The sequence below is a fragment of the Scyliorhinus torazame genome, chromosome 2, assembly GCF_047496885.1.
Source record: "Scyliorhinus torazame isolate Kashiwa2021f chromosome 2, sScyTor2.1, whole genome shotgun sequence".
NCBI lineage: Eukaryota > Metazoa > Chordata > Chondrichthyes > Carcharhiniformes > Scyliorhinidae > Scyliorhinus > Scyliorhinus torazame.
Genome location: NC_092708.1, coordinates 355,774,733 through 355,788,520, shown reverse-complemented (window position 1 = coordinate 355,788,520; position 13,788 = coordinate 355,774,733). Strand labels below are relative to the sequence as shown.

Below are 13,788 nucleotides of genomic sequence, written 5' to 3'. Positions count from 1 at the left end.
GACAGCTGGCTGTTCACCCTCCCCCTCCAGAATGCCCTGCAGCCGCTCCGAGACATCCTTGACCCTTGCACCAGGGAGGCAACATACCAACCTGGATTCTCGTTTGCGTCCGCAGAAACGCCTGTCTATTCCCCTTACAATTGAATCCCCTATCACTATAGTGTTCTTAGTTCAAAAGCAAATAGCCTTACACTTGCCCCACATTGAAATTTACAATTTTACCTATTTACGTAATCTACTTTTCACAATTTTACCTATTTATGTAATCTATGTCCTTTTTCATTTTCATTTCATTTCCTTCTCATCACCATCTACACAATGACTGTTGTCATCTTTGTTAAGTGCAAATTTGGACATGGTCATAACAGGAAACTAACCAAGAGCTACCTACAACTTCAGTAGCTAACTACCAACATATTGAACTCTTTAAAGAAGACCCGTTTCTTTTTAAAAAAGTACAAAAGACACTGATAAAAAAAATAGCTGTCATGAATCACCTGATGGCTGATACTGCAAAGTTTCCCTGGAAAGCCTAGTTCTCTGGAAAGCCCATGCAGGTTGCATTGCAGACCTGTTACATGGAATTTCACAGAACGTGGCAGGGTGGTGGGTGACATCAAGATTCACTTCAAACAGAAACACTTTAAAAGGCATTGTGTTATAACCTGCCTGCTTACCATTGGCTGGGGACTAATGACAATCCCACAATCCTGTGGGAGTATGAGCTTCCCCAATGAGGGGGGGGGGCGGAGAAACCATTAGTAAACTCCATGTATAAATACAGCTGGCCAGTTTAGGAACCAGCAGGAAGGAGTGTGCAGAATATATATATATATTATTGTAAATAAATGTTATTACTTTGTATCCTTAAACTCGTGCTGGATTCTTTGTGGCCCTTACAAAACATTGAAAATGTAAAGTGCTGGACTTTGCCAATTAAGGGGCAATTTAGCATGGCCAATCCACTTACTCTGCACATCTTTGGGTTGTGGGGGTGAGACCCATGCAGACATGGGGAGAATGTGCAAGCTCCACACGGACAGTAACCTGGGCTGGGATCGAATCCGGGCCCTTGGCGCCATGAGGCAGCAGTGCTAACCACTGCACCACCGTGCTGCTCTAGAGTGCTGGATCTTTAACCCACTAATTCCGGACAACAGTGGCAACTGCTACTCAGCCAGTAACATCCCACCAAACACTCAAAATCTCCAGGAGAGGATGAAACAATTCCTCCTTCCTGGTAATTTATATCTCAAAAATGTGTCAAGACATTTCTGGGATGAAAGATCAAAAAACTGGGATTGCTAGATCAATGGAGACAGAAATTAGTTCAGTCATTTGAAGCCCCGTTAGAAAAGAGCTGGAAAGTTATCTCTCTGAAGATGGAGTGTCTTCATCAGAGTGCAGACCTGAACAAAGTAAGCTCCAGACTCCTACCCAAAACCCCCTAACTTCAAATGGCCACAAAGTTCCACAATCTATGCCTCATGGACAAGCAAAGAACTTAGACATATATTCTTCTCCCTCTTATTTTTGGAGTCTAACTTTCCTCCTTCTGATATGTGCATGCATGTCGTCATGTAATTTATTAATTTTCTTAAGCTTTAGTAACTAGTAAACTATTCATTCTTTGACTCAAGAAAACCTGTTTTGATAGGCTCCTCAGTAAGAAATACATTTGATTTGAAAGGCATCTACAGGGGAAAGAAACGTTTTGAAGCCTTTTCTGTAACCAACCAAGAGACTTGTTGGATATTGGACAGCCTTCTTCCAGGCTATGTTCAAGATTGTGGGATAAGGGTGGAGCCTTGTTCGCTAGTGGACATCAGAGGAAACACAGGGCAAGCAGGAAAGGGGAACCAGGAGAGACAAAGGGAGAGGTCACACAGGGAGGTGACCACAACGGCAAGAACAAAACACACTCGGTCGACTCCTGGTGTGTTTTAGTGCCAAGAGGCAGAGAAGACCGAAGTAAAGCTATACGGAGGTGGTGGCTGACCACCGTGGGCTTGCAAACAGGTGGCGCCATACCTGTACAGAGGTTCCGTATCACAATAATACAGTACAGAAAATGCCCTTTGGCCCATTGAGTCTGCACCGATTTGCCTGCATTTGGCCCATAGCCTTGAATGTCATGATGTTCCAAGTGCTCATCCAAGTGCATTTTAAAGGATGTGAAGCAACCTGCCTCAACCCCCCTCCTAGGCAGTGCATTGCAGTCAGTCATCACCCTCTGGGCAAAAAAGGTTTTTCTCAAATCCCTCCTAAATGTCCTGCCCCTCACCATGAACTGGTGTCCCCTTGTAACTGATCCTTCAACTAAGGAGAACAGCAGGTCCCTATCCACCCTGTCCATGTCCCTCAATTTTCTCTTCTCCAGCAAAATCAATCCGAGCCTATCCAACCTCCTTAGGTAACATTTCCAAAAAGACGAGGTGTTGGGCGTCTTGAAAAATATTAAGGTAGATAAGTCCCCAGGGCCAGATGGGATCTACCCCGAATACTGAAGGAGGCTAGAGAGGAAATTGCTGAGGCCTTGACAGAAATCTTTGGATCTTCACTGTCTTCAGGTGATGTCTCAGAGGACTGGAGAATCGCCAATGTTGTTCCTTCATTTAAGAAGGGTAGCAAGGATAATCCAGGGACCTACAGGCCGGTGATCCTTACGTCAGTGGCAGGGAAATTACTGGAGAGACAGGATCTACTCCCATTTGGAAGCAAATGGACGTATTAGTGAGAGGCAGCATGGTTTTGTGAAGGAGAGGTCGTGTCTCACTAACTTGATAGAGTTTTTCGAAGAGGTCACAAAGATGACTGATGCAGGTAGGGCAGTGGATGTTGTCTATATGGACTTCAGTAAGGCCTTTGACAAGGTCCCTCATGGTAGACTGGTACAAAAGGTGAAGTCACACAGGATCAGGGGTAGATACTGGCAAGGTAGATACAGAACTGGCTAGGTCATAGAAGGCAGAGAGTAGCAATGGAAGGATGCTTTTCTAATTGGAGGGCTGTGACTAGTGGTGTTCCACAGGGATCAGTGCTGGGACCTTTGCTGTTCGTAGTATATATAAATGATTTGGAGGAAAATGTAACTGGTCTGATTGGTAAGTTTGCACACGACACAAAGGTTGGTGGAATTGCGGATAGCGATGAGGACTGTCAGAGGATAGAGCAGGATTTAGATCGTTTGGAGACTTGGGCAGAGAGATGGCAGATGGAGTTTAATCCGGACAAATGTGAGGTAATGCATTTTGGAAGGCCTAATGCAGGTAGGGAATATACAGTGAATGGTAGAACCCTCAAGAGTATTGAAAGTCAAAGAGATCTAGGTGTACAGGTCCACGAGGCACTGAAAGGGGCAACACAGGTGGAGAAAGTAGTCAAGAAGGCATACGGCATGCTTGCCTTCATTGGCCGGGGCACTGATATAAAAATTGGCAAGTCATGTTGCAGCTGTATAGAACCTTAGTTAGGCCACACTTGGAGTGTAGTGTTCAATTCTGGTCACCACACTACCAGAAGGATGTGGAGGCTTTAGAGAGGGTGCAGAAGAGATTTACAAGGATGTTGCCTGGTATGGAGGGCATTAGCTAGGAGGAGCAGTTGAATAAACTGGGTTTGTTCTCACTGGAACGACCGAGATTGAGGGGCGACCTTATAGAGGTCTACAAAATTATGAGGGGCATAGACAGAGTGGATAGTCAGAGGCTTTTCCCCAGTGTAGTGGGGTCAATTACTAGGGGGCATAGGTTTAAGGTGCAAGGGGCAAGGTTTAGAGTAGATGTACGAGGCAAGTTTTTTTTACACAGAGGGTAGTGGGTGCCTGGAACTCGCTGCCGGAGGAGGTGATGGAAGCAGGGATGATAGTGACATTTAAGGGGCATCTTGACAAATACATGAATAGGATGGGAATAGAGGGATACGGACCCAGGAAGTGTAGAAGATTGTAGTTTAGTCGGGCAGCATGGTCAGCACGGGCTTGGCGGGCCGAAGGGCCTGTTCCTGTGCTATGATTTTCTTTGTTCTATTCTGCACACCCCTCCAGTGCAATCACATCCTTCCTATAATGTGGCGACTAGAATTGCACAGAGTACTCCAGCTGTGGCCTCACCAAAGTTCAATATAACTCCAACATGACATCCCTGCTTTTGTAATCTATGCTTCAATTGATAATAGCAAGTGTCCCATTTGCCTTTTTCACCACCCTATTAACCTGCCTTTCTGCCTTCAGAGATCAATGGACAAACACACCAAGGTCCCTTTGTGCCTCGGAACTTCCCAGTGTTATTAAGTTTGAATACTTCCTTGTCAAATTACTCCTTCCAAGGTGTATCATCACCTACTTTTCAGGATTAAATTCCATCTGCCACCTTTCTGCCCATTTGGCCATTCTGTCTATATCTCCCTGTAACCCAAGATACTCAACCTCACCATTAACCACCCGACCATAACTTTGTCATCCGCATCGTATCGGAGTAACATAACCAATTGTCTGCCCCACATGATTTTGTTTCCTGGTTACTTTTTCTTTGTTGTACACACCAAATTGCAGACCCCGTTTGTGTCTTTTTTTCCCTCTTCTTTCTTTCTGGCTGTATATTGATATTTAACGCTATTATATATTGCACACAACATGTTATTGTGAATAATGACAAAACCAATAAAAATACTTTAAAAAAAAAAAAGAAATGATTGCTCCAAAGTCAGTTCAGCACCATATGCCTGCTTGCTTTCGTTCAGATAGGCCTGTGCTGAAGAGTTTTCTCACAAAGTATAGATCATCTACCATTTCAAATCCAGCACCTTCATACATAACCCAAGTCCACATCATCCAAAGAGTAGGGGAGAGAAGAATCAGGCCTGTTAATAAAAATGGCACTGGGAAGCCCGACTGCAATTGGTGCAATACAAGAGATCCTGCCTTTGTTAAAGTAGCTATCATTAGTTACATATAGTACAGTGAACTATTGCATTAATGTTAATTTACGAGGGAAATTTTTTTAAATAAACATTTTATTGAGGTATTTTTTGATATTATAACAACAGCAAAATAAACAATGTACATGAAACTATAAACATAGTGCAAATGCCGTCTCCCTCCCTTACAGGTCCCACCTTTATTAACCACCCCCCCTTCTTCTGACGATTAATTTTCCGCGAAGAAGTCGACGAACGGTTGCCACTTCTGGGCGAACCCTAACAGTGACCCTCTCAAGGCGAACTTGATTTTCTCCGAACAGAGAAAGCTAGTAATGTCCGATAGCCAGGTTTCCGACTTCGGGAGCTTTGATTCCCTCCAAGCTAATAGTATCCGTCTCTGGGCTACCAGGGAAACAAAGGCCAGAACGTCTGCCTCTTTCTCCTCCTGGATTCCCGGGTCTTCTGACATCACGAAAATCGCAACCTCTGGACTCGGTGCCACCCTTGTTTTTAACACCGTGGACATGACATCTGCAAACCCCTGCCAAAATCCCCTATGCTTCGGACATGCCCAGAACACGTGGACATGATTTGCTGGTCCTCCCGCACATTTTGCACACCTGTCTTCCATCCAAAAGAATCTGCTCATCCAGGCCACTGTCATGTGAGCCCAGTGAACGACCTTAAATTGTATCAGGCTGAACCTGGAACATGTTGCGGATGCGTTGACTCTACTCAACACGTCCGCCCATAGACCATCCTCTATCTCTCCTCCCAGCTCCTCCTCCCACTTGTGCTTCAGCTACTCGGTCTGTGTCTCCTCTGACCCCACAAGTTCCTTGCAAATGTCCGAGACGCTCCCTTCTCCTACCCACCCTCTGGAAACTATCCTGTCCTGAATCCCCCTTAGCGGTAGGAGCGGGAAGGTTGACACCTGTTTACGAAGGAAGTTCCGCCCCTGCAGATACCTGAATTTGTTTCCCCCCGCCAACCCAAACTTCTCCTCCAGCGCCCTCATACTCGGAAAGCTGTCCTCTATAAACATATCCCCCATCCTCTCAATCCCTGCTCTCCGCCATATCCGGAACCCCCCATCCATACTTCCCAGGGCAAACCGGTGATTATTGCAGATTGGGGACCAGACCAATGCTCCCTCTGCTCCCACATGCTGCCTCCATTGCCCCCAGACTCTCAGGGCCACCACCACCACGGGGCTAGTGGAGTACCCTGCCGGCGGGAACGGGAGAGGCGCAGTTACCAACGCCCCCAAACTGGTGCCCATGCACGAAGCCGCCTCCATACGCTCCCATGCCGACCGTTCCCCCACCACCCACTTCCTGACCATGGCTATATTAGCCACCCAGTAATAGTTACTAAAATTTGGCAGTGCCAGCCCGCCCTCTCCCCGACTCCGCTCATGCATTACCTTCCTTACCCACAGGGTCTTGCCTGCCCAAACAAAGCCAGAGATCACTTTGGTGACCCGTTTAAAAAAAGGACCGCAGAATAAAGATGGGGGAGACATTGAAACACAAACAGGAATCTCAGGAAGACCGTCAACTTCACCGTCTGCACCCTCCCAGCTAATGACAACGGGAGCGCATCCCATCTCCGAAAATCGGCCTTCATTTGGTCTACTAGCTAGGCCAGATTTAATTTATGCAGCCGGTCCCATTCCCGCGCCACTTGAATGCCAAGGTAACTAAAGCTTCCCCCTACTAATCTAAACGGCAGCTCCCCCAATCGCCTCTTCTGTCCCCTCGCCTGGACCGCAAACATCTCACTTTTCCCCATATTTAGCTTATACCCCAAAAACTGGCCAAATTCCCCTAGAATCCTCAGGATTTCTTCCATCCCCTCAAATGGGTCCGATACATACAGATGCAGGCCATCTGCATAAAGCGAGACTCGGTGCTCCACCCCCCCCTGGACCAGCCCCTTGAGGCTCTCAGAGCAATTGCCAACGGCTCTATAGCTGGCGCAAACAGCAGTGGGGAGAGGGGGCATCCCGGCTCATCCCCCGGTGCAGTCTAAAATAGTCCGATGTTGGCCTATTCGTCCGTACACTTGCCACAGGACCCTGATACAGCAACCAGACCCAGTCAATAAAGCCCCGCCCAAATCCGAACCGTCCCAGTACCTCCCACAGATAATCCCATTCTACCCGATCAAAAGCCTTTTTGGAATCCAATGCGATCACTAAGTCCACCTCCCTACCTTCCGGGGGCATCATGATCACATTTAACAGCCTTCTTACATTGGCCACCAACTGCCTGCCCTTAACAAACCCAGTCTGGTCCTCCCAATAACATCCGGAACACAATCCTCAATCCTAGAGGACAAAATTTTGGCCAGCACTTTGCCGTCCACATTTAACAGGGATATCGGCCTCAAGGACACACACAGCTCCGGGTTATTGTCCCGCTTCAGAATCAGCGAAAAAGTGGCCTGTGACATCATTGGGGCAGCGCCCTTCTTTCCCTTGCCTCATTGAACATCCTCATCAACACCAGCCCCAATATCCCAGAGAACATTTTATAAAGCTCCACTGGGTATCCATCCGGCCCCGGGACTTTGCACGCCGGCATGGCCTTCAGACCCTCCACTATCTCTTCCAACCCGATCGGGACCCCCAGCCCTTCTACCAGCTCCCCATCCACCTTTGGGAAATTCAGCCCCACCAAGAAGTGCCTCATCCCCTCCAGCCCAGTAGGGGGTTCCGATCTATACAGCCTACTGTAGAAATCCCCAAATGCCTTATTCACCCCTGCTGAATCTCCAACCAGGTTCCCATCTCCGTCATTTACTTTCCCCATCTCCCAGGCTTTCCCCTCTTTCTAAGCTGCTGTGCAAGCATTCTGCTGGCCTTCTCTCCATACTCATAGATCACTCCCCTCATCCTTCTCAGCTGCTCCACTGCCCTTCCGGTGGTTAACAAGCCGAACTCCGCCTGTAGCCTCCACCGTTCCCTTAAAAGCCCTGCCTCTGGGGTCTCCGCATACCTCCTATCGATCTGTAGTATTCTCCTTAACCAGTCGGTCCGTCTCTGCCCTGTCCACCTTCTCCCTATGGGCCCGTATCGAGATCAGCTCCCCTCTGACCACCGCCTTCACTACTTCCCAGACCATCGCTGCTGAAATTTCCCCCGTGTCGTTGACCTGCAGGTAGTTCTGAATACATTTCCTCAGCCGCTCGCACACCCCTTCGCCAGCCAAGTGTCCCACATCTAACCTCCAGTGCGGGCGCTGGTCACGGTCTTTACTAACCTGCAGGTCAGCCCAGTGCGGAGCATGGTCTGAGATTGTGATCGCCGAGTACCCAGTGTCCACCACCCCTGCCAGTAAGGCCCTGCTCAAAATGAAGAAATCGATCCGGGAGTACACTTTATGCATGTGAGTAGAAGGAGAACTCCTTCACCCTCAGCGGTCCAAATCTCCATGGATCCACCCCCCCACCCCCATCTGCTCCACAAAACCTTTTAGTTCCTTTGCCATTGCTGGCACCCTGCCCGTTTTTGAGCTTGACCGGTCCAAGCTAGGGTCAATAACGGTGTTAAAGTCCCCTCCCATGACCAAACTGTGTGAGTCCAGGTCCGGTATCTTCGCCAGCATCTTCTTTATAAACTCCACATCATCCCAATTTGGCGCATATACATTTATGAATACCACCTGCACCCCCTCCAGTTTCCCACTGACCATAATGTACCGACCTCCCACATCCGAAATTATTCTACCCGCCTCAAACACCACCTGCTTATTGATCAGGATCGCGATCCCTCTAGTCTTTGAATCCAGTCCCGAGTGAAAGACCTGACTGACCCAGCCTTTGCTCAATCTAATCTGGTCAGCTACTCTAAGGTGCGTCTCCTGCAACATTGCCACGTCCGCCTTCAGTCCCCTAAGATGCGCAAACACATGTGCCCTCTTGACCGGCCCATTTAACCCTTGAACATTCTAGGTGGTCAGCCTAGTTGGGGGGCTCATTGTGCCCCCCCTTCGCCGATCAGCCATCCCCTTTTTTGGGCCCGCCTCCAGCCCATGCTCCGCGCCTCCACCGCCTCGCCCCCAGGCAGCCTCCACCCCCAACCTCCACTCTGTCCCTTGGCCCAAGTCCCTCCCTCGTCAGCAGACATTTCCCCCCCCCTAGTAACAACACTCTGTAACCCAACCCCTTTGATAAACCGAATATATGCACACACCCCACTGCGCTTCCGTGAGCTAGCCCGCCCAGCTAGCTAGGTGGATCCCATCCCTGGCGCCGGATAGTCTCCCACCTATTGTTCCCCCCCCCCCCTCAAACAAACATACTCCAACATCAAACAATCCACCACAATTGCCCAACAGAAAAACACCAAAATCTAAACAAGCACACCTCCATCCCCCAACAGTGCAAGTGCAAACCTTAACTCACTCAGCTCTGCCACTGGTCCCAAATCAATACAGAAGGCATTACAAACAGCTTCCACAAAACGAAAAACGAGAAACTTTTTTTAAAGAACAGAGAAACGAAAAGAAAAAAAGACATGAACGCTGCAGCAAAGTTCAAAAGTTCTCAGTCCACCACCAGTCCTTTCCTTTTCACGAAGTCCAGCGCATCCTCAGGTGACTCGAAATAAAAGTGCTGTTCCTCGTACGTGACCCAGAGACGGGCCGGATACAACAGTCCGAACTTCACCTTTTTCTTAAAAAGGATCGACCTAATTTGGTTGAAGCCTGCTCTTCTCCTAGCCACCTCCACACTCAGGTCTTAGCAGGCCTGCAGGATACCATTGTGCCACTTCCAGCTCCGTGTCTACTTGGCCCACTGTAGAATGCGCTCCATTTCCAAGTACCTGTGGAATCTCACCACCATTGCCCTCGGGGGTCTCCCGTTCGTGGCTTCCTCGCAAGTGCTCGGTGAGCCCTGTCCACCTCAAAGGGTCGGGAGAATGCCCCATCCCCCAGCAGCTTCTCACACATATCTGCGATGTATGCCCCAGCGTCCGCTCCTTTGGACCCCTCCAGGAGCCCAACGATTCTCAAGTTCTGCCGGCGGGACCTATCTCTAGGTCCTCCGCCTTCTCCAGGAGTTTCTTCTGCTGGTCTCTCAGCATCCCCACCTCCAACTCCACCGCAGTTTGATGTTCCTCCTGCTCAGCCAGCGCCTTCTCCACCTTCTGGATCACCCGATCTTGGGCGTCCAATCTAAGCTACAGCCTCTCAATCGACTCTTTTATTGGGTCCAAGCAGTCCTGTTTCGGCTTAGCAAAGCCTTCCTGAATAACTTGCATCAGCTGCTCCGTTGACGCTGGGTCGACAAACCAGAGGTCCGGTCTTCCGCCATGCTGTCTCCCGCTGCAGCTTCAGCCCAAGCCTTCTCTGTCTTTCTGTTTCTGCCTTTACAAGCACTTCTAGTCCTTCTCTCCATGTCTTCAGTTTTAAAGTTCAAGTCCTGTAGAAAATCGGAGGAAAAGGTCCAAAAGTCCGATCCGAGCGGGAGCCACCAAATGTGCGACTTACTCCTTCATAGCCACGACCGGAAGTGATGTGTTACCCAATGTTACAAGTACAATTTCTTTGCGCCTCTATCAGTTGTATTGATGGAATCAAAGTTCATCCAACATCTGCAACTCATTCCTCCACCTTATTTCCCTACTTCACCTGCTCGCAGGTGGCCTCCTGAACTTCTAACAATAGTTGCTGGTAGAAGGCCACAAGTAAAGATGCACAACGAGAAAAGGTCCAACTGTTAAAACTCAAAGGCATCATGTGATCTGACATCGAGTGATCTGGTATCATGTGATCAAATGGAACACTTCCAAAACCAAAGTCAGTAACTCAATTTACAATTTTGCTCATAATCTGCTGTGTGAAATGCCTTTTGGGAGCCTGAAGGACACTTCCCTATTCACGAGATGAGGGACGCTCTAAAAAAAAAAGTGCAAGTCATCAAATTTGGCCCTTTCATGCTGATTCTCTTTGGTCAGCAGTCACTTGTCCAAATGTTCAGGCACTTGTTGCAGCCCTGGTGATACGATTGCAGGAACCTCCCCACAACCTATCAGGTTCACCCCACACGCAGTACCGCAGCCTCCCCCACCCCTCCTGTCACACACAGTACAGCACCCCCACCCCGCCTGTCACACAGTACAGCACCCCTCACCCCACTTGTCACACGCAACACAGCACCCCCCCACTCCACCTGCCACAAGCAACACAGCACCCCCCCAGCCCACCTGTCACACGCAACACAGCACCCCTCACCCCACCAGTCACACGCAACACCCCCCCCCACCCCACCTGTCACACACAACACAGCACCCCTCCACCCCACCTGTCACACGCAACACAGCACCCCTCCACCCCACCTGTCACACACAGTACAGCACCCCTCCACCCCACCTGTCACACACAGTACAGCACCCCCCCCACCCCACCTGTCACATGCAGTACAGTACCCCCCCACCCCACCTGTCACATGTAGTACAGCACCCCCCCCACCCCGTCACATGCAGTACAGCACACCCCCCATCCCCTGTCATACGCAGTACAGCACACCCCTCAGCCCCTGTCACACAGTGCAGCACACACACCCTACCCCACCTGTCACACACAGTACAGGACCCCTCCACCCCATCTGTCACACACAGTACAGCACACCCCCCACCCTTTATCATACACAATACAGCACACACACCCACCTCCTGTCATACACAGTACAGCACACACCCCCCACCTCACCTGTCAAATACAGTACACCACACCCACCCACCTCACCTGTCATATACAGCAGTGTCTTCAAACTTTTTTTCCAGGGACCCGTTTTTCCAACCGGCCAACCAACGGGACCCAACCCGGACAAACTTCGCGACCCACGCTGTCCGACCTTCGCGATCCACTCTGGCCGACCTGCACGACCCACCATTTTCTCTTACCTTGTTTGCTGCTGACAAAAATGGAGGAAATGGTTTGGGGTCCCTTTGGCCCTCGTACACGCTCCTTCAATGGAACCTGTTGGATGAAGGTGAAGCGTTCCGGTGTCGGAGAATATGGAGTCGCCATTTGTCCAAAGTTCTGAATTTTTTTCCTTTAAAATTTTATCAAATAAATCCCCCCAAACTTATTTTTTTTAAATTAAAATTAAATGAATAAAATAAATGAAAAAAATTAAAATTAAATGAATAAAACCCCCAGGACTTGTAAAACAAAAAGCTGCGACCGTTTGTATGTGCCGATGATCTGGCACACATGCTCAGAGCGGCCGCATTTTTTTTTACATGTTCGGAGCCAATTTGAAGGCCGCTTGCATGCTGCGGCTGTTGCGTGCAGATTTGCGCGATCGGGAGCGCCGTGACCCTCCCGTGACCCACGGGGGTCACGCCCCCGAGTTTGACAATGCCTCATATACAGTACACCCCCCACCCCACCTGTCATATACAGTACATCCCCCACCCCACCTGTCATATACAGTACACCCCCCACCCCACCTGTCATATACAGTACACCCCCCACCCCACCTGTCATATACAGTACACCCCCCACCCCACCTGTCATATACAGTACACCCCCCACCCCACCTGTCATATACAGTACACCCCCCACCCCACCTGTCATATACAGTACACCCCCACCCCACCTGTCATATACAGTACACCCCCACCCCACCTGTCATATACAGTACACCCCCCACCCCACCTGTCATATACAGTACACCCCCCACCCCACCTGTCATATACAGTACACCCCCCACCCCACCTGCCATATACAGTACACCCCCACCCCACCTGTCATATACAGTACACCCCCCACCCCACATGTCATATACAGTACACCCCCACCCCACCTGTCATATACAGTACACCCCCACCCCACCTGTCATATACAGCACACACCCCACCCCACCTGTCATATCCAGTACACCCCCACCTCACCTGTCATATACAGTACACTACACCCCCCCACCTCACCTGTCATATACAGTACACACCCCACCCCACCTGTCATATCCAGTACACCCCCACCTCACCTGTCATATACAGTACACTACACCCCCCCACCTCACCTGTCATATACAGTACACACCCCACCCCACCTGTCATATCCAGTACACCCCCACCCCACCTGTCATATACAGCACACACCCCACCCCACCTGTCATATCCAGTACACCCCCACCTCACCTGTCATATACAGTACACTACACCCCCCCACCTCACCTGTCATATACAGTACACCCCCACCCCACCTGTCATATACAGTACACCACACACCCCACCTCACCTGTCATAGACAATACATCACACACATCATATACAGTACACCCCCACCCCACCTGTCATATACAGTACACCCCCACCCCACCTGTCATATACAGTACACCCCCACCTCACCTGTCATATACAGTACACCCCCACCTCACCTGTCATATACAGAACACTACACCCCCACCTCACCTGTCATATACAGTACACCACACACACCCAGCTCACCTGTCATGCATAGTACAGCACCCTCCCCCATCCCATCCCATTAATTCTCAGCCCATTTTCAACCTCTCATTTAAAACACCCTCAGGTTCAACATGATTTGAGAAACGGAACGAATTCCCAGTCACTGAGGACCAAAGGGCTCAGCCCATCACCAGCCTTACCTACCCCACCAGTCCCTACCTGCACCGGCGGGAAGGGCAGAGAATGTGTCCACAGCGGACAGGGTCTTTCCACACACACAACAAATTCACACTGCCACGTTAAACAGACTCACGTCTCTCGGGATCAAGGCTGACTCTTCACCCTGCTCGCTGCCGCTCCGCATCATTGCTGCCGCTGTCCCCCTCTCTCTCTCTCATACACAGAGAACAGACACCACCCCACCGGCACGTGATGGACGG

At 49.8% G+C, this 13,788-nt stretch overlaps 1 protein-coding gene across 1 annotated transcript in view; it reads right to left on the bottom strand.

Annotated features, from left to right (window-relative positions):
• slc38a6 (solute carrier family 38 member 6) overlaps positions 1–13,782 on the bottom strand; it is an 86,520-nt gene extending 72,738 nt beyond the window's left edge. The window contains exon 1 of the mRNA XM_072491897.1: positions 13,662–13,782. Within this exon, the coding sequence (XP_072347998.1) occupies positions 13,662–13,715 (54 nt within the window). The 5' untranslated portion in view covers positions 13,716–13,782. The remainder of the gene's footprint in view (positions 1–13,661) is intronic.
• Positions 13,783–13,788: the final 6 nt, after the last annotated feature.